This window comes from Lampris incognitus, chromosome 1 (assembly GCF_029633865.1).
Source record: "Lampris incognitus isolate fLamInc1 chromosome 1, fLamInc1.hap2, whole genome shotgun sequence".
In the NCBI taxonomy this organism is placed as follows: Eukaryota; Metazoa; Chordata; class Actinopteri; order Lampriformes; family Lampridae; genus Lampris; species Lampris incognitus.
The window spans coordinates 7,475,229-7,502,066 of record NC_079211.1 but is presented as its reverse complement, the minus strand read 5'-3'; the positions used below and the strand labels follow the sequence as shown (position 1 = coordinate 7,502,066).

At 44.2% G+C, this 26,838-nt stretch overlaps 1 protein-coding gene across 1 annotated transcript in view; it reads left to right on the top strand.

Moving 5' to 3' along the window:
- The first annotated feature begins 8,796 nt into the window (after nucleotides 1-8,796).
- npm1b (nucleophosmin 1b) overlaps nucleotides 8,797-26,838 on the top strand; it is a 32,963-nt gene continuing 14,921 nt past the window's right edge. The window contains exons 1-7 of the mRNA XM_056280962.1: nucleotides 8,797-8,856; nucleotides 9,117-9,199; nucleotides 12,537-12,656; nucleotides 13,144-13,237; nucleotides 15,599-15,687; nucleotides 16,910-16,965; nucleotides 22,309-22,390. Coding sequence (XP_056136937.1) covers nucleotides 8,808-8,856; nucleotides 9,117-9,199; nucleotides 12,537-12,656; nucleotides 13,144-13,237; nucleotides 15,599-15,687; nucleotides 16,910-16,965; nucleotides 22,309-22,390 — 573 coding nt within the window. The 5' untranslated portion in view covers nucleotides 8,797-8,807. The remainder of the gene's footprint in view (nucleotides 8,857-9,116; nucleotides 9,200-12,536; nucleotides 12,657-13,143; nucleotides 13,238-15,598; nucleotides 15,688-16,909; nucleotides 16,966-22,308; nucleotides 22,391-26,838) is intronic.

The window sequence follows — 26,838 nt, the reverse complement described above, 5'->3', positions numbered from 1 at the left end:
TATTATTTTTCTGACTACGCGATGATATACCAAAATAAATGGATGCCTAAAACATGCCCATGCGGAACAGCCAAAAACATTTAGTGGTACAGAAACTAACAATGACAATCTTTTGGTTCTAATGGAAGAGGTGTCAACTAGAAAGCACTTACATAAATTAAATATGGGTGATTTTAATTTGCCAAATATAGACTGGAATTTTAATTATGCAAAGGGGGATAATCTTACATCGCTAGATAATAAGTTTCTGGACTGTGTTCAGAAAGCATTGCTGTTTCAACATGTGCAAGAACCAACAAGGTGGCGAGGTGATGACACACAACATGTGTTGGATCTTATAGTTACAAATGAGGATAACATGACAGATGACATTCAGTATTTAGGCCCTTTAGCTAAAAGTGATCATTGTGTCATATTGTTTAAGGTCATTTGTTACAAAAAAACAGTGAGAAATGAAACGACAAGAAAAAATTACAACAAGGGGAATTTTGAGGAAGCACGAAGAGGATTTGAACGCTTTAACCGGACAAAATACCTGTCCAATTATGATGTTGACGACAAATGGAGATTAATAAAGGATAAGTTGAAAGAAATAGAGGAAAAGTACGTACCAAACAGTAAAACCAGGTCCCAGAATAAAAAGCATAAATTCCCCTTGGACAGTATTACAAAACGGAAAGTTGTAGAAAGAATATTCTTGCGAGAAAGGCAATAAGAAGTAAAAAACCAGAGGTACAATAGCAACATTGAAGAGCTGGAAACTGTGAGAACGAGAACACGTTATTTAAGAAAGCTGTACGAAGAACACTTAGCAAGACAATATAAGCTGAAACCAAAGGTTATCTGGAATTATATTAATAAGAGGACAAAAATTAGTAGGAGATTTATATACTAATCAGAAGGATACGAACTCCCCAAAAACAGACAAAACACTGAAAAAGCAGAAATACTGTCAGATTATTTCAGCAGCGTATTTGTGATCGAACCTGAAGGGCACATACCTGAATTGCCAAGAGTGGAAGTTCAGCAAACAGAATGTTTTATAATAACTTTTGAAGCTATAAAACGGCTTCTACGGGATATTAACATCTATAAATCACCAGGGCCAGATCTGATACATCCTAGGATCTTAAAGGAATTGGCTGGTGTGATTACCGAACCTCTAACAATGCTGCATAATAAATCATTAGAAGAATCAACTTTACCCTGTGTTTGGAAAGAGGCACACATCAGTGCAATTTTCAAAAAAGGAAAAGTCACTAGCAGGAAATTACAGGCCAGTTAGTCTGACATCTGTAGTATGTAAGACAATGGAAAAACTAATCAGGAGTCATTCAGGACATATATTGTTGACCATATGAAGTCTAACAGACTTTCTAGTAACAAGCAGTATGGATTTATACCTGGAAGATCGACTACACTTCAGCTTCTCACCATTCTTGATAAGTGGTCAGCAGCTTTGAATAGAGGGGAGTCAGATGACTGCATATATATGGACTTTCAAAAAGCTTTTGATAAAGTTCCTCATAAAAGACTGTTGTCAAAATTAAAATCCTATGGCATAGACGACAGAGTTACAGGCTATATACAGGATTTTTTTTTACATAATAGGAAACAGCAGGTGGTGGTAAATCGGGCCACTTCAAAATGGAAACCGGTGACCTCTGGAGTTCCACAAGGTTCTGTGTTGGACCCTGCACTCTTTGTTGTCTATATAAATGATTTACCAAGTGTGATAAAATCTGATTCATACCTTTTTTGCGGACGATAAAAAATATTTAGAATAATTAATAAGGACACTGATACAGCCCATCTCCAAGCAGACCTCCATATTATGAGTAACTGGTGTGATAGGTGGCTAAACAAGTGCTAACTGGGTTAACTACAAAGTTGGAGATTTAATGGTTCAGCAAGTGGAAGAAGAAAAGGACATCGGCGTCGTGCTCGATAGTTCAATTGAATTTCACACGCACGTTTCTGAAAAAGTTAAAAAAGCAAACTCTATGCTGGTGATAATTAGAAGAACTTTTCTAAATTTGGGTAAGGAAATAGTTTTACCATTATATAAATCCTTGGTGCGAGCTCATCTTGAATTTGCAAGCTCGGTCTGGTGTCCTTATAAAGTAAAATATATAGAAAAAATGGAGATGGTTCAGAGAAGAGCTACTAAACTAATCCCAGGTCTGAAAGAGATGTCATATATTGAGAGGTTAAGAAATTTACCAACTCTAGTATACAGGAGACATTGAGGAGACATGATTGAAGTCTATAAGCTTGTACACAAAATATATGATTTCACAACTGAGCCTGTTGTCTATTTGTGGAATAATAGGTATGAATTAAGAGGGAACTCCTTAAAACTATTCCCGTTAAAGTGTCTCTCTGAAAAGAGAAAAAAACTTCTTTACAGTTCATGCTGTAAGAGCATGGAGCGAACTTCCAGAATATGTGGTGCAGGCTCCTTCAGGCAATTCTTTCAAAAATAGATCAGATAAATTTTGGTCAACAAAGGACTTTTATATGATTATAAAGCTGAGTTGTGATCAGTGTGAGTATTGTGTGACTATAGTTATTTGTGAGACGAATGTATTTGAGAGACTATTGTATTTATGTGATTTGTGATTATTTGTGAGATTATTGTGATTTTAATAACTATATTGTGGTTCTTTTTTGTATGGTTGTTTGTTTTAATTTGTCTAGTCTGGTGTAGAGGATTTGTATCCTGTGCCAGAAAGTTTTTCATTGAATTCCATAAATTTAATTTAATTTAATTAAATTTAGGTTGGTGTTCAAACCTGAAATCCAGCCTGGCTACACTAGTGCTTATACGCGTCAGTTTGTTAGCAACTTGAATTCATATGTGCCATTGCCATACAGATGAAGCCAAAAGAACGGAGCGCTCATTAAGGCTAACACTAGTGCTAATTCCAGATTTTAGGACTGAATCACTTTACTCAGGTTCAGCCAGGCCTAAAAAGAGATCTTAGTGGGTAAAAATGCAAATTAAAATCTTTTACCAGTTCTATGGAATGAGAAAACGTATTCAATAAATATATATTCAATAAATATATTCAATAAATACATAAATATATATGAATAATAAACCTTATAAATAAATAAATAATACATTTTAATAATTCCTTGCCACTTCATTTGGTTCAGAGGCAACAACAACAGAGAAAACATTGTCAGAATTAAAAGATAAAAACATGTGAAAGATGGGAAGTCTCTTTTCTAAAACAACAACGAGAAAACCAAGACAGCTCACTGGAGGGTTTATCATGAGCGCTTCGCAGTCGGGAAAGCTGAAATAAATGTCCTGATAACCACCGTGACAAAGCAGTGGTTTAGATTGGCAGGTTTGGTTTGGCCGTGTCCTGGCAGTAACATTTATTAGCAGTAACCAACAACTCTTGTGTAATGATAAGGACAATTTTAGATGGAGAAATGCAGTGAAGATAAGTCAGGTTTGAGGAGAATTTGAAATCAAGATAAGTTCTTAATAAGGCCTTATGTTTTCTTTTTATGTTTTGGAAATAATTATTTTGTTGTATCGGGCGTTAACTCGTGCAGGTTTAAGGTTTCTGCACATACCTGACTGATGATTCTGATATGAAGAGGAGAGCAGGTGAAGAGAGACGGACTCAACTTGTGGTCTGACGGTGACTTCTGTGGCATCCGTCTGCCCAGGCTCAGCGCTAACTTAGCCTGCTGACATGACATGCTTTGATTACTCACACACACAGACACACACACGCACACACACACACACATTTAAATATATGCACTCAGACATGTGTGTGTGCACACAAACATGCAACATACGTGCCCTTTTTTTTTTACACACATGCATATGGTGCACATGCACATGGGTATGGACTTGAGGCCTCACAGCAAACATACAGCAAAATCAATGCAACAACCCCCCCCCCCCGCCCCTGACCATCACACACCCCAGGGTGCCCATACTAGACTGCCGGGAAAAGGTGTGGACTGGCTTTGTAGCAGCATCTGAACCAAGACAACGGACGTTGAGACAAGTCCGGAGGAGGGTATGACACATTAAACCCTCCCTGAACGCTCAGCCATGCACGAAGACCACTCATTCCATTTATATGACAGGGACGAGTTACTGCGGTAGTACCATGCTGTCATATGTCTTTCACTTTATCAAGCAACTTGGATAAGGTATGCCATGCCTGACAAATAAATGTGCATGAGCCATCCAGTGTTACTTCAAGACGTGGTGTTATGTCACCAGTTGCGCAGGCAACGAGCCACACAAGCCATTTATAGATCTAGCCAGTTGCGACATCAACTCAAGAGGGGGCTTATCAAATCGACCAAACAGTTAACACAGTAGTGTTGAGTGCAACATTACAACACTAATGCAATGTAATGACTGACATTATGAGCATTAAAAGGAGTGCCGGAGTCAGCGCGATGGTGGACGGGACAAAAAAGTCCTGTAATCCCAGAGCCATCACGTATGACTAAGACGTTCAAAGTAGTGAAATATAAGAGCATAGGTAGAAAAGGTTGAAAAAATGTTCCTCTATCATGAAGGCAGTTAGATAACGCCATCCCAGATAGCATTCGGATGTGGGCCACTTTAGGCAATGGTGCAGCACTGATGGCCTTCTTCTGGCCCTGACTAAATGGATGTGAGCCTGAAGTGGCCCACATGTATAATAGCAAATATGGCCCAAATATGCCAAACCAAATGTGGGCCTTTTTTTTGGCAAAGATGCGGTGCTCTCGGCAACATGTAATCTGGATGTGACCCTGAAGTGGCCCGTGTGGTGAATGGTGAATATGGCCCAAATATCACATAACAAATATGCGGCACATGCGGCATTTCTATGGCTTGGCTCTAGCACAGATCTGGCAAACAGGGGCGGACCACCCAAGTGCCATCATTCCACACAGTATGTGGGCCGGATGAAGTGTCGGGTGTGGGACGGCTCCGGGCCACAGCAATTTTGCTATCGGGCATCAGTTTGTTTGAAAAGTGCAGGGGGCAATGATGTGTTCGACGTGTTCACACCTTTTTTCAGTGGGCCAAATACTGCCGATAGATGTAAACGGCATCCCATTAAGGACTGCCTTTAAAAGCTGCCTGTGCTTTTTATGTGTTACGATGCTATAATGTTAACCTGCTTACATCCCAGATAGCGAAGAATATTTGGCCCAAATATGGCCCACATCTGCAGTTATCTTACAGCCCACATTTGGCCTTGAATGATGCCGTTAACTCAGGTTGAGTGTGGCTGCCTCAACTCAGCCACACCTGGGCCACATTTGGCCCACATAGTATGTGCTGTAACCCAAGTCAAGCCCAGTTCATTACATTTGGGCCATGTCTGGCCCACACAACACTTGCTGCAACCCATGTCAGGCCTGGCTTATGACACTTGGGGCCATGTCTGGCCCACACAACAGTTGCCAGTGCCGTAACCGAGCCATAAGTACCAAAAGTGCCTCAGATTAGGCCCAAATGTGTCTGCTATCTGGGATGGATGACATAATACATCATAGTAAGGTGGATGAATTTGTGTCTTTTATTGTAGTGTTTTGAAAGTCTCTGTCATGTAAGACAATAAGACATTTATGAAAGCCACATAACCAACATGTCTAAGTTATGTCTGTCAAGCACACCACCTGTGCATGTTTTCCCAAATACTGAGACCTATGGGTATCCCTGCTCCGAGCCATACTGTGGCATATAAGAAACAAGTGATGCTGACATCAAGGTTGTCACTGGTAGGGCTGACCTCCATTGTCAGCCCCCAAACACGCTGACATTGGACACTGACAGCCAAGTGCAATACGGTCTCTAGAATAGATGATGGATATCTCAGAGGTGAATGGAAGCAAAGGACAGAGTAAAGGTTTGGGCTACCTAAATTACCCGGGTAGTTACTTATCCTTTTCCTGCTATATGCCAATATGAAAATTGGCTGGCCTTGCTATACGCACCAGTCTGTGACTGTACACAAAATGGCCCAATATTTATCCAATTGTTGCCTATAATACACAACCAGTTTAGCTAACATTAGCTATCTAAAAGCCAGCTACTTCCTGCTGCTAACTGCTGCCTGTAATACACAAGTTTAGCTAGGATAGCTAGCTAGCTTTAAAATAGCTCAAGCAGGGGTGGGGACGATTCTGACATGATTCTGATTCTTCCACCAAAAACTGATTGCGGGTCCGCGGTTTCCACTTGCCAAAAAGAGACTGCAGCACCTACGTTGTTACTGGAAGGTCGTTTATGCCTCAGAATGAATTGATTTAATTGTTTTAAAGATTAGAGCTCACCCAGTCCTTTCTAACAGTTGGGGGAAAAAAACCCCTCTAAAGGGGCAATACAACCCACAAAATGCACTTTTGTACTTGCAAAAAAGTGATTGCAGCTCCTACCTTGAGAATGGACGGTTGCTTCTGCCTCCAAATAACTCGATCTAAATCCGAAAGACAGATCTTGTTAATGAATATTATACAAAAGCTGAGTATTTAATGTCTAAACTGACACCGCGTGTGGACGGAAATCAGTGGGCGGACGATCACGTTTTGGCGGGACGTGACGTCACGGTGGGCGTGTCCTGTCTAAGCTGATGCATAATAAAAGAGTACGCGGCAGCAACGTGTTTGGATTTAGTCTTACCAGTCAGTAAGCACGCTGGATCTCCTCTTAACGACGTGATATGTACCAATGTAATTTTGTTCCTTATTAAGGCCAAAAGCTTTCAAAAAGTGGTGGGAACGTGTCCCCAGAGGCCTCAACGTATGGATAATGACCAACATCTCTTTTCAAAGCAGGGAGTCATTTAAAGCAGTGTAAACTACTAATAAGACCCGTTAGCTAGGCCGTTAGCCGCTAGCTAACGGATCTGACCCTTTAGCCGAGCGGTTAGCGATGTCGCCTTGTGGCGCAGTACACACTGTTTCGAATCTCGCACCGAGCAACAAAATAGCCGGTTACATTGGTGGGATCCGGAAGTGTGCAGATCCTCAGAAATCTCTTCGGAGCGCGGGAAGAACAAATCGCGAGGGCGCGCTTCCGGGGAGGGTGACGACTGTAAACTACTAATAAGACACGTTAGCCCCCTATCTAACGGATCTGACCCTTTAGCCGAGCGGTTAGCGATGTCGCCTTGTGGTGCAGTACACCCCGTTTCGAATCCCGCACCGGGCAAGAAAATAACCGGTTACAGTGTTGTCAGTGTGTTTAAAGTGGTTTAAAATTATGTTAAATGAACCGAATTCAATTCATGATTCAATTCATGGGTGAATTGAACTGGGACATCGTCCACACTAGGAGACATTCCAAACATTCCCCCATTCACTTCTATGGGCAATTAAAAAAGAAAAGCAAAGGTTAAATACCTCACAAAGCATTTAGAGTTTTAAAAGGTTGCGTTCGCCTGCAGAGCCCCTAAACGTTCTAAAGTTTGAATTGTGCAAGTTGGAGTACTTGTCCATTTCATTTTTTTTTCTTTCATTTTTTGGAAAAGCAACAGCATGACTGTGTCAAACCTGGCAGCCAAATATGTTGATGTAAACTAGTCAGTTAACACAGTAGAAACGAGAGTTGATTTGGCTGGCATAGCATATGGCAGGGTTTCTCATGTATCTCAACTTTTGTAGTCATTAACAGCCTCTCAACAATGTTTCCCGTTTTACTAATCCCTCATGATGAATTTTAAAAAAAGTAGCACATCTTAGGGCCAGTTGATAAGAAAGGATTGTTTTTATTGTCGTTATATTGCAGTTTTTATAAGACCATTGGAAGCATTCTGCGTGACAACAAAATTATATTTTTTTACATCACAGTCTGCTCTATTCAGGTTGGCCCTGGGTAAATATGGAAAGCCTTTTCCCCTTCTACTTCATCATAATAAGGAAAAATGTCTAAATCAACAGAAAATGAATGTGGTCCATTTGAGGTTCGGCTCGTTATTTCCCTGGGATAACTGTGAAAGCAAAGGACACCTTAATGTTTCTGACAAACCACTTACTGGGCCCCAGAGGTCAGGAGTGGCCTGAGGGCCAGACTTTCCCCCGCAGTTGTTTCATTTGGCTTCGCAGCACATCTGTCAGTGGATGGCGAGGAAAATATTGAAGCGAATTCGGGGGGGACAACGCAACCATAGTAACTGCCGCGGCCGGGAAGCGAACCCGTATCGCCCGCACCGCAGGAGACATCGCTAACCGCTAGACTAAAGGGTCAGACCCCCGTGGCAGGGGCCAGCGTGTCTTCTTATCCATGCACGTGTAACGGGGGTGGTAAGTATATGATGGTCGTTATAAAACATACATAAAAGTAAATAATGACATAAAATAAAATGTAGTAAACACAAATAACAGCACACAGACAAGATTTGGTGATATTTCATACTCAAACAAAATAAAATAAAAACATTAATTTTAACCTGGTTACACACGTTACAATATTCTGTAACTGTGATTTTAATTCTCACCCAAACGCATAATGCTATAATATAGAATACCCACATGAAAACGAGACTTCAACATATAAACACCCCGAAGCAAAAATGGTTTCCGTTTCATGGCGTAAGAGAGTGAAGTCGGTTTGCCGGAGACGTGAAATCCTTTTTACAGCAGCGCCATCTACAGGTCACGTATAGAAAAAGTCCGAGGGGTTTTTACGTCATTCACCCCGCCCACGGCGTAAACCTCCAATCAGCCGGATGTACTTTTCGCTCGGCCGAGCCCTGTCCCCCCATTGGCTTGCGGACGTGTCTGTCAAAAGCGGGTCTACGGCGCCGTCAACTCCCACGGTAAAGATGGAGGACAACGTCCCGGACCTGAGCAGACCTCAGATGTATTTGTTCGGTGAGCTCGCTTGTTTTTACCAAACTTGCGTTATTCGGTTTGACACCACGTTTCATCGATGTGGTATTCACTCGTAATTGGGCATTTCCCGCATTTTCCGTACTTTTCGCCGGGTACGTAGAGAACTAACGCGCTGCTTTGTTGTCCCCCTGGCGCCAATCCCGCCGCGGGGAAGGAGTGCGGAATCCTCCAGCCAGGCTCCAGACCCCGGCAGCGCTGTGCGTTATAAGACCTTCAACTAATCGTTATTTCCTCCCAAGGTTGCTGGCTGAGGTCGGACAAAAAGGAGTTCAGGTTCGAGGTGGAGGACGACGAGACGGAGCAGCAGCTGTCACTCAAAACCGTGAGGAACGAACCGCGCGTCGCCACGCACCGAGAAAAAAAGTGTCCTTACTTCAGCACACTTACACCACCAGTACACTTACACCACCAGTACACTTACACCGCCAGTACACTGACACCACCAGTACACTTCCACCAACAGTACACTTACACCGCCGGTACACTTACACCAACAGCACACTTACACTGCCAGTACACTTACACCAACAGTACACTTACACCGCCGGTACACTTACACCAACAGCACACTTACACCGCCAGTACACTTACACCACCAGTACACTGACACCACCAGTACACTTACACCACCAGTACACTTACACCACCAGTACACTGACACCACCAGTACACTTACACCGCCAGCACACTTACACCGCCAGTACACTTCCACCAACAGTACACTTACACCGCCAGCACACTTACACTGCCAGCACACTTACACTGCCAGCACACTTCCACCGCCAGCACACTTACACTGCCAGCACACTTCCACCGCCAGCACACTTCCACCGCCAGCACACTTCCACCAACAGTACACTGACACCACCAGTACACTTCCACCGCCAGCACACTTCCACCGCCAGTACACTTCCACCGCCAGTACACTGACACCACCAGCACACTTACACCGCCAGTACACTTACACCACCAGTACACTTCACCGCCAGTACACTTACACCAACAGAGCACTTACACCTCCAGTACACTTACACCCCCAGTACACTGACACCGCCAGTACACTGACACCACCAGTACACTTACACCGCCAGTACACTTACACCACCAGTACACTTACACCAACAGAGCACTTACACCGCCAGTACACTTACACCGCCAGTACACTTACACCGCCAGTACACTTACACCACCAGTACACTTACACCGCCAGCACACTTACACCGCCAGTACACTTACACCGCCAGAGCACTTACACCAACAGAGCACTTACACCGCCAGTACACTTACACCGCCAGTACACTTACACCGCCAGCACACTTACACCGCCAGTACACTTACACCGCCAGCACACTTACACCGCCAGTACACTTACACCGCCAGTACACTTACACCAACAGAGCACTTCCACCGCCAGTACACTTACACCAACAGTACACTTACACCAACAGTACACTTACACCAACAGTACACTTACACCGCCAGTACACTTACACCGCTGGCACACTTACACCAGCGGTACACTTACACCAACAGAGCACTTACACCGCCAGTACACTTACACCGCCAGTACACTTACACCGCCAGCACACTTACACCACCAGTACACTTCCACCGCCAGCACACTTCCACCGCCAGCACACTTCCACCAACAGTACACTTACACCACCAGTACACTTACACCGCCAGTACACTTACACCACCAGTACACTTACACTGCCAGTACACTTACACCGCCAGCACACTTACACCAACAGTACACTTGCACCGCCAGTACACTTACACCGCCAGTACACTTACACCACCAGTACACTTACACCACACCAAGCGTCACCACGCACTGAGAATGAAGAGATGCGTAAACCAGCAAGATATTTAGATGCACTTAAACCACCAAGCGTGACAATGCACTGAGAATTAAAACCTACTTCAACAAAATATTTGAATAATGCAAAAAAAATTCAGGTAACACTTCAGTATGGGGAACGTAGTCACCATTAATTAGGTGCTTATTAGCATGCAAATTAGCAACATATTGGCTCTTAATTGGTCATTATTACGTACTCATTAATGCCTTATTCTGCATGGCCTTATTATACAACCAGTAAACCATTAACTATGAGTTTTCCCTCTATAACTTATTAGTAGTACCATCTCAATATGCTTTGCTTAGTATGGCCTTTATAAGGTGGTAGTACCACAAGAAGAGTTATTCTCCCTTACTAACACTTAATGAATATGGTCTGTTCTTACATAACAAAACACAAAACTACAAGTGTTCATAGTGTTAAATTACTGTAAATTAAGTTTTTGTTACTGAGAATATGTTCGCCATTCTAAAGTGATATCTTGATCATTACTAATTCACTAGTAATTAAATTTTTTTATCTTCCCCATACTAAAGTGTTACCAACATTTTTTTTGGAAGTTTATAGAATAGAAGGCACTTTGATTGATTTAACCCCCCCCCCCCAGTCCATGGGTTCATCAACTATTCCGATATTGCTCATTGTGACAAATCCACCTTCATCACTGATTCTCTCCACGGGTACCACAAGTCAAAGTCAAGTCAGTTTTATTTGTATAGCCCAATATCACAAATTACAAATTTGGCTCGGGGGGCTTTACAGCCAACACAACATCCTGTCCTTAGACCCTCGCATCGGATAAGGAGCAACTCCCTAAAAAAAAACCTTTAACGGGGAGAAAAAATAGGAAGAAACCTGAGGGAGAGCAACGGAGGAGGGATCTCTCTCCCAAGACAGACATGCAGCTGATGTTGTGTTTACACAACTTACACAATACGACATTGAAACAGTAACAGAATTATAATGGAATTATAAAGTATATGAAGAATATGATGAGGAGGATGCCAAGCGGTGTCCAGATGCCACCGGAGCAGCCCAGGACCTGAGCCACAGGACCACCATCACCATGTATCCTGTGCATCTTGTTCTTCATAAATTTTATGTCCATTATAATTCTGTTATCCTCTTTCAGTGTTGTATTATGTAAATTGCGTCAACACAACATCCATTGCACGCTGTCCGTCTTGGGAGAGAGATCCCTCCTCTGTTGCTCTCCTGAGGTTTCTTCCTATTTTTTCTCCCTGTTAAAGGGGTTTTTAGAGAGTTTTTCCTTATCCGATGAGAGGGTCTAAGGACAGGTTGTTGTGTTGCTGTTAAGCCCACTGAGGCAAATTTGTAATTTGTGATATTGGGCTATACAAATAAAATTGATTTGATTTGATTTGATGTAGAACTGACAGCAGGACAGATTACACATACACACAAGAGAGACTCACATCACACCATTCACATACGTGGGAAAAGAGACAAGAAAAAAAAAGTACTGCTGGTTTTCTATTCTGCCAGGTAGTTCATTACGCTCACCTGTTCCAGGTTTAAAACCTCCCAATTTGGGGGCTGAATAACTGAAACAACAGGCGAATGCAATGGACTGCCTGACAGAACAGAAAACCAACGGTAAAGGTTGCACCCAACGACCAGATTGAGAACAAGTGATTTAGCTTATTCATGCATCCGTTCCCTGTCAAGTGAGCAAAATACACATATTAGGTATGATGATAAGCCTCACCACAGGAAGGAGTGAAAGGAGAAAGAACGTGTATGGTTATTATAACTGCTGTTTTTATGTATCAGGTATGTGTGGGCTCTGATGCTGAGGATAAGTTCCACGTCGTGGAAATAGAGGGCGTCACTTACGATGGAAAGAGGACCAAAGTCCCACTGGTTGCCCTGAAGCCGTCTGTCCTACCCTCTGTGAGTCAGTCACATGCATATTAATGTATTTACTGCCCCACAGTGCTGCCCTTACTGTGGTTACAAGAATAGTTTGGTTATGCTTACACACCAGTATGAATATGTGCACCCCTATGTTCGATTGTTTGAGTAAAAAAAAAAAAAAGGATTACTTGCAGCTTATGAGAACTGGCATCGTATGATGGCATATAATTGCACTTAGCATTTATAAGGATATCAGTTAGTCATAATGAGGGGATTCTTGGGGTGACAGCATTTTTATGTTAACATTTTATGTTTGCAACTTACAATCAGCACAACAGCGCAAAAAAAACCCCACATTTATTAGATGAAATTTATGGAAGAAATCATTAATGAGGCAAAGAAGTGAAAGTGGCACAGCACCCTGATCACAACTGTGACATGAGATGAGATGTCATCTATATATAGAGAGAGATGGAGGGACATGTCATACTTGACTGTTCAATTTTCATTTTATTTTCTGCAGATGAGTTTGGGTGGATTTGAGATCACCCCACCTGTAACCTTTCGTCTTCAGTCTGGCTCTGGCCCCATCTACATCAGTGGACAGCATTTTGTTAGTGAGTAGCAACGCTACTACTGTTACTACTATGACTACTACTACTAGTACTGCTGCTGTTACTGTTATTACTACTACAACTACTGCTGCTGCTGCATTGCTACGACTGCTTCTACTGCCACTAATACTACTGCTACGGCTGCTGCTCATACTACTACTACTACTACTACTGTTACTGTTGTATTTTGAGTTTCCTGATGACCCAGCCAGTCTGCAGACCTTTATTTGATCCATTAATCCCGCAAACTTTTATTCTTCTAACACACTTTGTTCATGCAAATGTAATGTGCATTACATAAGCACACAAAGATGTACAGAGTGATCATGTACAAAAATATCCATCCGTTATCCAAACCACTTATCCTGCTCTGAGGGTCATGGGGATGCTGGAGCCTATCCCAGCAGTCATTGGGCGGCAGGCGGGGAAGACACCCTAGACAGGCTGCCAGGCCATCACAGGGCCAAAATAAAATGAAGACTTATTAAATTAAAAAAATGCAACAAAAAGAAAAAAATGGTATGGTGGTGCAGTGGTTAGCGCGGTTGCCTCACAGCAAGAAGGTGCTGGGTTGGAGCCCCGGGTCAATCCAACCTTGGGGGTCATCCCGGGTCGTCCTCTGTGTGGAGTTTGCATGTTCTCCCCGTGTCTGTTTCCTCCGGGAGCTCCGGTTTCCTCCCACAGTCCAAAGACATGTAGGTCAGCTGAATTGGCCCAACTAAATTGTCCCTAGGTGTGAATATGTGTGTGTGTGTGGGTGTGGGCCCTGTGATGGACTGGCGGCCTGTCCAGGGTGTCTCCTCGCCTGCCGCCCAATGACTGCTGGGATAGGCTTCAGCATCCCTGCGACCCTGAGAGCAGGATAAGCGGTTTGGATAATGGATGGATGGAATGAAAATACAAAAATATATGAAAAAGAAAAGTATTTAAAGGGTGAAAGCAAATCCTAGTCCTGATAAGGACTTAGTGAGTGTGTGTGTGTGTGTGTGAGTGTGTGTTGTGGGTTAGGGTAAGACAAGTGGGGTTTGGATTTACCTAAGCTGGATATAATCGCAGGTTGGGCTAAAGGTGTGTGTATGTGTGCGTGTGTGTGTGCGTGGTTAATTAGGTCAGGGGTATTGGGTCAGGGCTAATGTGTGTTGTTGCATGACATCTGTCTCCACTCCATCCTGCCTCATAACAATGTGACTATCAAAAAAAAGATGCGGCAGTTGAATGTTTCTCGTGTATCGGCAGTAGATTGCGAACTAGGGATATACGGGGCAAGTTAGTTGAACTGGGGCAGTCCTCCTCTCCCCCTGTAAGAGGAAGCCTTTGAAGGAATTATGGGTAAACCAGGCATTACCGTTCTCTTGATACAAGCGCTGCATGAATGGTTGACACCGTTTTCCTAATAACAAAGTTGTATACCATATGAGTGTAAGCCTGAGCTTAAATCTGGTTCAGGGTCTTCAGTGCAAGTCTTGACCCCATTCTCCTCCATACCCCTCATGTCGCTGTCCTGTTTTATTGAGAAAAAAGCCTCAAGCTACCAAAGATAACATTAGTAAAAACTCTGCATGGCAAAAGGTCATTTCCATGTCTGCTATTAGAATGGCCATTTATCATTATCATTGATAGTAGTATCACTACCTCTGCGGCTGTAACTAAAGTATAACTTAATGGGGGCCTCCAGGTGGCGGGGCGGTGTATTCCGTTGCCTACCAACACGGGGATCGCCGGTTCAAATCCCCGTGTTACCTCTGGCTTGTTCGGGCGTCCCTACAGACACATTTGGCTGTGTCTGCGGGTGGGAAGTCGGATGTGGGTATGTGTCCTGGTCGCTGCACTAGCGCCTCGTCTGGTCGGGCAGGGCGCCTGTTCGGGGTGGGGGGGAACGGGGGAATATCTTGATCCTCCCACACGCTACGTCTCCCTGGCGAAACTCCTCACTGTCAGGTGAAAAGAAGCAACTGGCGACTCCACATGTATGGGAGGAGACATGCGGTAGTCTGCAGCCCCCCCCCCCCCCCCCCGGATCGGCAGATAGGGTGGAGCAGCGACCGGGACGGCTCGGAAGAGTGGGGTAATTGGCCAAGTGCAATTGGGTAGAAAAAGGGGGGAACCCCCCCCCCAAAAAAAAAAACGAAAGTATAACTTAATACTGTCATAGGTAAATAATAAATAAGCTGTAGTGTGAGAAGTGACAGATGTTTTTCATGAATCTACCTCATATTAGTGGCCACTACGTTCACAGAAGCGTGAATGTGAACATTTTTCATCAGAAATGTCACTTTGTCATGCTGCTCACGTTGTCATGGTGAAAGCAAATGTGTGTTGTACGTCAGTTGCTGCTGAGCTGTAACCAGCGCCCTCTCTCTGCAGGTGTGAGAGACTCAGATGATGATGAAGAGGAGAACAACTCATCACCTGTGAAGAGGCCTGCAAACCTGAAGTCGAAGAAACCTTCACCTGTAGTTACCCCAGTTTTTCCTTAACATTATTTTAGCTGCCATGACCCCCCACCCCACACACACACACACACACACACACACAGAGCTAGAAAAACATAACATTGATAAAATTGTCATTACTGATATGTTAATGCTAGTAGTTCATATTTATGCTAAACCCATCTATAAAAGTTTGTTGAGTAAGAGTGAAGTTGGTTGTTGGAGTACTGAAGAGGTCTGTTGATGTTCATTGAGAGCCAGACATTTAACTCCGATGGCTAATGCTACGTACCAAACACTATTTGCTTTTAAATTACAGCATTATTTAACATCACAAAGAGCTTTTTGTACACACTGCTCTTGCTAACAAGGGAACTAAGATCCAGTCAAGGCTATCTACTGCTACTACTACTACTACTACTACTTTTGGAGTCACCACAGCGGATCATCCGTTTCCATCTCTTCCTGTACTGTGCATCTTCCTCTGTCACACCAGCCACCTGCATGTCCTCCCTCACCACATCCATAAACCTCCTCTTTGGCCTTCCTCTTCTCCTCTTCCCTGGCAGCTCCATATTCAGCATCCTTCTCCCAATATACCCAGCATCTCTCCTCCACACTTGTCCAAACCATCTCAGTCTTGTCTCTCTTGCTTTGTCTCCAAACCGTCCAACCTGAGCTGTCCCTCTAATATACTCGTTCCTAATCCTGTCCTTCTTCGTCACCCCCAATGAAACTCTTAGCATCTTCAACTCTGCCACCTCCAGCTCCTCCTCCTGTCTTTTCATCAGTGCCACTGTCTTCAAACCATTCAACATAGCTGGTCTCAACCATCTTGTAAACCTTCCCTTTAACTCTTGCTGGTACCCTTCAGTTGAAAATCACTCCCGACACTCTTCTCCACCCACTCCACCCTGCCTGCACTCTCTTCTTCACCTCTCTTCGGCACTCCCCGTTGCTTTGGACAGTTGACTCCAAGTATTTAAACTCATACACCTTCGTCACCTCTACTCCTTGCATCCTCACCATTACACTGTCCTCCCTCTCATTGTGTATTCCGTCCAATCCAGGATATAATGTGTTGTTAAATGTTTATACTCAAAGGTAAACCATAAGCCAATAATTTTGTTCCTCAAATATCAATATAGCTACTGGACCATAAAAGATCTTTATTTTCCTGAACTTAAATATAAAAAGTGGCATTTGGTTTTGGTTTGGGTGACTGATCACGTTTTCTCTGCAGAAAAAACTAAAAATGGACTCAGATGACGAAGAAGAGGACAGTGATGAAGATGATGAGTACGTTTTTGATTATAATACCCCTCCTCCTCCCTCAGTATTTGTAATGGTGCACAGTTTAGAGCTTCCAGGCAGACTTGGGTATTTTTAAGTAGCATTTTGTAAAGTTTGACTGGTAGATGGTTGATAAGGGCTTTTCATCTTTCATATCATAATTAAAATTATATTGCTACTGTTTAATCATATTTTGACATTCTACCACAAACCTGTATTTCACAGCTCCTATTGTGCTCCAATGCCTACAAATATGAATTAATTGTCAAGTGTCCATTGAATAGATCAGTCAGTATCTACTCATATATTTTCAAAATGTGTGTGTGTGTGTGTGTGGCGTTAGTGTGTGTGTGTGTGTTAGTTAGTTAGATAGCGGGACCGAAAACTAAAGCACTTATGATCCTAATTCTTTTTGGAGGTGGTAGGTATTGTCTCAGAGAGTAAGGGAAAAATCCCAGAAAATTAAAATTATGCATAATTATGCATAAATTTGCAAAATATGCATTTTTCTAAAAATGGCTAAAAACCACTTTTCTCGGCATTTCAGATGATTCTGAGCATCTTTGATTTTTTCACCTATATAAAAAAAAATTTCTGGGACTTAGAAATGTTTTGGCATTATGCAAAATATATGCATTTTTGCAAAAATGCACTTATGATCCTAATTTTTTTGGGAGGTGGTTGGTATTGTTCCAGAAAGGACCAGAAAAATAGCAGAAAATTAAAATAATTGTGCAAAATTATGCAAAATAAGCATTTTCTAAAAATGGCTAAAAAACAATTTTCTCGGCATTTCAGATGATTCTGAGCATTTGGGGGCAGGGAGTTGGAGTGGGGGGGGTTTAGGGGCAGGGGGAAGGCGGTTAGCTGGCAGGATGAAGAGGAGGGAGATTTAGACGGGTGGAGAACCAAACCGCTACATTGTAGCGGGGTTCTTCTAGTACACAATATCATTTTTGGGCTTGTGTTCATCCTTTAGCTTACAAAGACTATGGATACTTCTGTAAACCTGTTAGATTTCTATCACTACACAATACAAAACAATTGATATGTGTTATGCTAATTGTAGTGGGCAGGTGGCAGAAAACAGACTTGATTTGAAGCCTGCTGTTCCCCTGTCCGAACAGTTGAGCGTCCCTATAACTCAGTGCGGCACCCGAACCACAAAAAAATAATGTTCCACGTCCTCCAAAACAATCCATTTGATGGTCTTTATTTTTTTGGATTTTTTTTCCCTCCCCAATTGTACTTGGCCAATTACCTTATTTTCTGAGTCGTCCCGGTCGCTGCTCCGCTCCCTCTGCCGATCCGGGGAGGGCTGCAGACTACCACATGCCTCCTCCAATACGTGTGGAGTCACCAGCCGCTTTTTTTCACCTGACAGTGAGGAGTTTCACCAGGGGGACGTAGTGCGTGGGAAGATCACGCCATTCCCCCAGTTCCCCTCCCCCCCGAACAGGCGCCCCGATTGACCAGAGGAGGTGCTAGTGCAGTGACCAGGACACATACCCACATCCGGCTTCCCACCTGCAGACATGGCCAATTGTGTCTGTAGGGACGCCAGACCAGGTCAATTTTGACCAAGCCGTAGGTAACACGGGGATTCAACCCGCCGATCCCTGTGTTGGTAGGCAACAGAATAGACCGCCACGCTACCCGGATGCCCTTGCTGGTCTTTATAATGCAGCTGAAACTCAAGCTTAACCCAACACGGTGTGACAGCCGCACGACTTGACTGTAAAGTCTCTTGTGAAATACATCGATGTGTGAGAACCTTCTCTTAAAGTGATAGTGTGTCATTAACTTTGTCAGCCTATAAAAACATTCTAAATACAAAAGGAAAAACATGCAACTGGTAACCACAATATACCAGATTAGCACCTAAATCCATTACTTATTGAGGTAACATGAAATGATGGAAGAGTAATACTTGCCTCTAACACCAACTACTGTGGTTCATCTCCTAACTGAAATGGGTGTAGCACAAGCTTAACTACATCCTTGAGAATCTCAGGTCCAAACCTAGCAGATATCGTAACCAACGGGTAGTACAAGGACAACAGGGCCTTGTTCACAACATAAATACGGACAGAATAGGAAATAGGATCGACCAGTGTCCGGGGACCCGCTTTTTAAAAATGACAACCCATCGTGACCCTATTCACAATTGGCCTTATCTATAGATTGTGAGAATTTTTGCATAAATGAATGTTCCTGACCATTTTTACTGCCATTTCCACATCACCATATATAATCTTGAATAGGTAAACCAGGCATTTGGAAGAGATATACGTTTGACAAATCACAACCTCGTTTTATGCACGTGTTATTGAAAACATACACACGTTAAACACTTTATAAATGAGACCAAATAAATACATTTAAGTGGAGGTGGCAGGCTATCGCACTGTTTTTATTGCCTCTCATCAGTAAAACAATATACACACGTTAAATACTTTATAGAAGTGCATTTAGGCGGCGTAAGCAGCCTGTCGTTTTTTTCCTCTCAGTAAAACAAACAGAATGTGTGCTCGCCTTTCATATCGGATTCAGTGTTAGAATCAGAATCATGTTTATTGGCCATGTAGGTTTGTACATACATGGAATTTGACTCTGGTTTCGGGGTTCTCTGTGTACTTAACATACAATAACAACACTACAGCACAACAATCTGCAGATATATACACATGGCTTGACTTAGACAGGCAAAGTAAGAGGCGATAAAGTGCAGTGGTGCAGAGAATATATCAGAGATGCTGAAATAGATGTTAGCAGGTTACTTACATACATGTCTGAGGTAGATGGACATGGCAGAGCGTACCAGTATACGTACCATGTACAGAACAGTATATACAACATGGTTGGATTTATTTGAGTGTTAAGTGTTCGTTTGAATGACAACCTGCAGAAAGAAACTTTTCATATCTGGTTGTTTTGGGGTACAGTGCTCTGTAGCGCCTACCAGAGGGGAGGAGTGGGAACAGTTTGTGACCAGGGTGTGATGGGTCTGCAGTGATGTTGCCTGCCCGTTTCCTGACTCTGGAGGTGTATAAGTCCTGAATGGAGGACAGGTTGGCGCCAATGATTTTCTCTGCAGACTTAACTGTCCGTTGTAGTCTGTCCCTGTCCTGTTTGGTGGTCGAACCAAACCAGACAGTGATGGATGTGTAGCGGACAGACTGGGTCATTGCAGCATAGAACTGAATCAGCAGTTCAAATCAAAGCAAGAGAGGTAATATTGAGATGGTTTGGACATGTGTGGAGGAGAGATGCTGGTTATATTGGGAGAAGGATGCTGAATATGGAGCTGCCAGGGAAGAGGAAAAAAGCAAGGCCAAAGAGGAGGTTTATGGATGTGGTGAGGGAGGACATGCAGGGGGCTGGTGTGACAGAGGAAGATGCAGAGGACAGGAAGAGATGGAAACAGATGATCCACTGTGGCGCCCCCTGACGGGAGCAGTCAAAAGTAGTAGTAGAACTGAATCAGCAGTTCCTGAGGCAGGTTCAATTTCTTGAGCTGGCGGAGAAAGTACATCCTCTGCTGGGCCTTTTGATGGATGCCCACCTTAGGTCCTGGGAGATTGTGGAACCCAGAAATCTATAGGTTTTCACTGAAGACACTGCTGTTGAGTATGGTGGTGGTGGGGGAGGGGGTTCAGTGTTGGGGGCTCCCCCTGAAATCTAGTCATCTCCACTGTTCTGAGCGTGTTCAGCTCCAGTTTGTTATGGTCACACCAAGAGGGCCAGCTGATCAACCTCCCGTCTATATCCAGACTCGTCACCATCCTGGATGAGGCCAATGATGGTTGTGTCGTCTGCAAACTTCAGGAGTTTAACAGACGGGTCACCTGAGGTGCAGTCATTTGTGTGGAGCAGCTGTGGCTAACGACGTGCCATGAAGAGCCATGTGTATGCAGGTTTTCATTCCAACCCGACTTCCAACCATTCTTCCTGTCTGGTTGAAGGGGTTGCTAATCAGTGAAATCACTGGTGTGGAGTCCGGCCGGAATGAAAACCTGCACACACATGGCTCTCCATGGCACATCGTTAGCCACCCGTGGTATAGAGGGAGAAGAGTAGAGGGGAGACCACACATCCCTGGGGGGCACCAGTGCTGATTGTCCGAGTGCTGGATGTGATTTACCCCGGCCTCACCAGCTGCCTCCTGCCTATCAGGAAGTTTTTACTCCACTGGCAGATGGGGGGGCTGGTACCGTGAGCTGTGTTTATAAGTACAATTATCAGAACAATACGAACATTCAATACAATCAAAAACATGCTTCTTGTTGAAAGTTTTTTGAAATACTCATGGCTATATTCAGAACAAGTAGGCTTGTGTTTAAGTGCCGGTATTGTTATCAAACAATCAATCAATCAATTTGAACCGTCAACATTCAGTTCATTAACCACATCAGGTCTATCTCATGTCAAATGTCATTAGACCCATCATGTGCTATTTACTTATCCTGAATGTTGGGCCTCGTTCATCAGTCGTTCGTATGTACAAATTTGTTCTTGCACACCCATGGATTTTAAAAAAAATAATTTTTTTTTGGCCCTGAGGTTTGTCCCAGAGGTCAGTGTAGAACCTGGGCAACCACTGAATTTAGACACCAGTTGGCTAACACTGATGTTTTTGCAAGCCTTGGTGATGGCTCGTTGCAAGAGGTAGACAATAGATGTTAGGGGGAAGGAATCACAAATAACCACCAGGCTTTGCTTCCGACCGTCAGACAATCGTAAGAGCTAAAAAGATTCCGTGGGTGTGTAAGAACAAATTTGTACGTACAAACAATTGATGAAGGAAATGACAAAGTGTTCCTAATTCTGAATAAGGCCCATAATCTTTTTAGGCCTACTCCAAATATCCAGTTGTGCACATTAATTTTACTTGCACCTTGCTAATGTGATAGGGGGGCCCTGCTTGTCTTTTAGTATTGCATTCCAGTCCGGTGTACAAGAGGAGAGCGCAGTGCACATATCGGGTAATTATTATGGCGGAAGCTGTGAGTGTGGTAGAAATACCAATGAGCTCCCTCGTGGCCCAAAGGTGTGCTGCAGATATAAATATTAAAAGACTATGGAATAGATTCTGCAAATTTATTAGGCGACCCAAATAAAGTCTCCTGCCGCGACCCAGTCTCTGGGAATAACTGGGATAGACAGTACACCGTACATAAAAATGATTGGTGGATTTCAACATCGTGGTTACAGCTTAAGAGTAAGTGTGATAAGACCGTGTTGGTCCATGAGGTGATGGACTTCACCATCAAGCCACCATCATTTTTCAAGATTTACACTGCAGCTCAATTAAATGATTCTTTTTCTCTAAATCTTCCCTCATTATAGTGATGAAGAGGACGACGACAATGAAGAAAGTGATGAAGATGATGTGAAGACGCAGAAGAACTCAGCAAAACAACCCAAAAAGGTAACTTTTTTTTTTCTTATCCCTTGCATTCTCCCTTGCTTACCCTGTCGACCTCTCTGCTCACTCACACCACTAGTAATGTTGCCTTTTTGGTTGTAAGGGTTGTTGAATGACTGGTATTCGCTGCAGTCTCGCGTGTCCTGGAAAACCTGGGAATTTGTAGAGTAGTTTTCCAGTCATGGAAAACACGAAAAAATGATCACATGTCCTGGAAAAATGATTGAAGTCATGGACAGTTAAAAAGTTATTTTACAAAATCTTATTTTTACCTGTTGAGATGGCATATTTTCTGTGTAATATTTAGCTGAGATTGCATATTTTTAGCTGCTGAGAGTGCACAACAGTACTTGGTGACCAGATAAAACAGACAGTCTGTTTAGATACTGTTGAGGCTACCACTGATATTTAATTCTAAATAATATAACCTTCCGTCAGCAATGGCTGTCTTATATATCCAAGAAAAAGTCATGCAAGATGTCCCTGAAAAGTCCCGGTAAATGATCTCTTAAAAAAAAAAGAGTTGCAGCCCTCTGATGAACTGTTCGGCCCTCCTCATTGTCCACTAGGGGTCAGTGTAGGCAAGGTCTTATCCACAGGGCTGCCTGCTGAGAATGGCAGATCCCCGCTACCCTGCTATGCAGTTTCACCCCTAATTACACAACTGCAGGGTTTATTACTGACCTTTCCAGACTAGCGTGTTGTTCGTCAGGGAGGGATGTTTGAGTTCTGCTGTTTCATACTCGCTGAGCGGCTGCCATTTTGTGGAGTCTAAACAGGGACGGTTTTCATGTCATTCCCTCATACACCCACCTGTTTTCCCAGAGTAAAACACAGGGTCTGCTGGCCTTAATGATTGGATTTCTCCTCTGTAATCTACTTCAATTCTCCAAGTCTGTACAGTACCGCTGCACACATGCAAACACATACACACTTACACACTCAGATTCAAATGCCGGCACACACACACACACACACACACACACACACACACACACACAGCGTTCTCAAATAAAAATGTACACACACACTTTGATGCACAAAACGTGTGCACTCGGGCTCAAATACACACACATACACACTCAGACAAACGTGCACACGAGCTCTTATCTACACAGACATAACGTGCACATGGAAACAGAGTGTGCATCTACACAAACGCACACTGCCGTGCAGAAACGTGCATACAGAAATACACCCATATACACCACACAAGGCGAATGTACGCACAAAACTGCACACACACAAGTGCATGCACATAGGTGGCGCATACAGACTTATGCAAACACACAAACTGTACAAGCTCACCATTGCATACAGACACACAAGTGTATACACTAGTGTGTACATACACGCATCCATTAACACATGCTCACACATCTAGTCACACACAAACTGCAAACTGTACCGGCTCCCACACATGCTCATCAGTTCTGGGAACCCCCCCCCCTCCTCCTCCGTGAGACAGCATTGCTTTGTTCCTGTGTCATCCTGCTGTTTATATCATTGCCCCTTTTATATAGTCTCTCGTGCTGCTTCTCCTGCGCACCTGGCCTTCATATTTGAACACTTGTTTGGTGTGTTGGCGCAGTCATTGTGTGTGTGTGTGTGTGTGTGGGGGGGGGGGTGACTGTTTGTGATTCTTTTAATCTTTTCTTTAAAAAAGAACAAGAAAAGTGGCTGCAAGTACGGCCTGTGCCAGGCTGGAGATCAAAGCGGGGCAGATGCGCATACCTGCGATGTTACAGTGAATCGTAGCCTCCGGGTCAGATGACAGCTGACCGCCTCTGTCACCTGCTGGCCCCCCCCCCCCCCATTTACTGAAACTAACCCCCTCCTCCCCCCGTCTCCCTTTTTCTTTAGCCCTGGTCCACACCATTTCTCTCTGTTTGCATTTTAGAAATGAACACACACACACACACACACATTTTCTTTTGTGGATTACCCCCCCCCCTTTTCTCCCCAGTTGTACCTGGCCAATCACCCCGCTCTCCGAGCCGTCCCGGTCGCTGCTCCGCCCCCTCTGGATCCGGGGAGGGCTGCAGACTACCACATGCCTCCTCCGATTCATGTGGAGTCGCCAGCCGCTTCTTTTCACCTGACAGTGAGGAGTTTCACCAGGGGGACGTAGTGTGTGGACATGTCCCTCCCCTCACCGGATCGGGGGGGTCGCCCCGACGGAATAGAGGAGGCGCTAGTGCAGCGACCAGGACACATACCCACATCCGGCTTCCCACCCGCAGACATTGCCAATTGTGTCTGTAGGGACGCCTTATCAAGCCGGAGGTAACACGGGGATTTGAACCGCCGATCCTTGTGTTGGTAGGCAGCGGAATAGACTGCCATGACACACACACACACACACACACACACACACACACACACACACACAGCGAGTGTGTGTGTGCGTGTGCGGTGATTATGCTTGGCCTGCCACCCTTGATTATATGTTCTGCCTCTCTGTCTGAGGACCTCTTCCTCTGTGAGGTGTCAGCACGGCTCTGCACCAGAGTTCTCAAGACAAACGACTATGGTATTAGTGTTGTCGTTATTACGGTACTTGTGATAAGTTTTGAAAACATGGGTAAAATATAGTAAACAGTGAAAAATACTGAATTAAACATATGTGAGAAATAAATGACAAGCTCGTGCAGGTGACGTTTAAAAGAAAGACGTACTTGAAAAGAGCTCACCTTGCAATCAAGGTGGTTCTGATTCTAATGACAGAATGCATCATTGACCTTAATTTACCGTCTGAGGAGATCTGGGAGACGAGTGATTGTTTCTCCCCTCCCAAGTGGAAATACATCTGTTATCCCAGCCGATGGACAGGTTTTACCACAGCAATGTCATCATAAGTCTGTGGCTGTCAGTGGTTATCTGTGGTTATCTGATATGAGACTAGATGTGATGTGGGGGTTTTGGTTCTGGTAGTGTGGTGATGTATAACTTAAATGGGGATCCTGGGATACCTATGCAAGACACCTAACCCTTAATTGCTCCCGGTGAGCTGGTTGTTACCGGGCATGGTTGACATGCCGTTGTGTGTGTGGGTGAATGTGTGAGGCTTTAATTGTAAAGCACTTTGGGAAAAGCACGATATAAAGGCAGTCCATTTACAACCCTCGGAGCTGTTTCGGCCGTTTTGCCAGGGTTAAATGAACAACGAGTGTCTCTATTTTTCCGCTTCCGGTGTGGGAAGATGGTGCCACAAATTCACATTTGCAGTGGCCTCACCCAGTGCCGTCCATGCAGTGTCTTTGTCCACGTCTGAGTTTTGTCGTCGTTTGATGGCTGGGAGAGCTGGCTCTGAATCGGCTGGGAGAGCTTGGTCTGCTGCGTCCTGTGGGCTCAGGGACCACGGCCCTGCCTGGAGCTGTGCCCGAAGAGGAAACACCGAGGGCGGTCTGACAGGATGGGGAAGCGGGGCAGGCTAAGCTAACTGCTAGCCCATGCAGACCGGCAGTTCCAATAACACTGAGGGTGGTCTGGCAGCAGCCTGGCCTAGCAGTAGTCTCCTCCAAAACATCATCACATTGTCCGTATCACAGCGTCCAGTCAAAAATATTGGGATGTGCGATTTCGTCAATATCGCTCAGCCCTGATCAGTGGTTATCTGGCGTTATGTGGCATCATTTGGGGTTATCTGGCATTATTTGGGGTTATCTGAGGTTGTCAGAAAACAGATTAAGGTCAGTTTGTCGGGGAGAGAATGGGTATGAGAGTCTCACTTTGGGGAAACGTATTTTTTGGAAAATGGTGTCGTTAGTGAGCAGGATCTGTTTAATGAAAGGGTGTCGGGACAGCAGGGTTCAGTATACGTTATTGTGGGAGTTTAGCTTTTAACCGTGTCTCAGGTTACCTTGGTTATCCTGTAATACACCTCCCATGTTCAACTACCAGTAGAATTTACGGGAATAACACGAGGATCGCCGGGTCGAATCCCTGTGTTGCCTGCGGCTTGGTCGGGCATCCCTACAGGCACAATTGGCCGTGTCTGCAGGTGGGAAGTCGGATGTGGGTATTTGTACTGGTCGTGGCACTAGCGCCTCCTCTGGTCGGTCCGGGTGCCCCCCCCCCGGATCTGCAGAGAGGGGGTGGAGCAGCGACTGGGACAGCTAAAACAAAAAAAAGAAGAGCGGGGTAATTGGCCAGATGCAAATGGGGAGAAAAAGGGGGGAAAGTTGGGGGGAAAAAAAAGGATAAATCATGGGAATGGATGCGTTTCCGACCTCGCGGTATCTGAGATTTTCTTTGTAAGGTGGTCCTCACCAGCTTAGCGTGGTCTGCGGATGTCCTCGCACCATCCAACTCTGGGAGTAAACAGGCTTACATTCCAGCCAATCTCCGCACGCTGGCTGGTTTTGCTAATTAGCACACCTTCTTCCAGGAAGGGGGTGAACTAATTGGCGGAGTGCTTGGGTGGAAGGAGAGCCTGCATACTCTTTGCG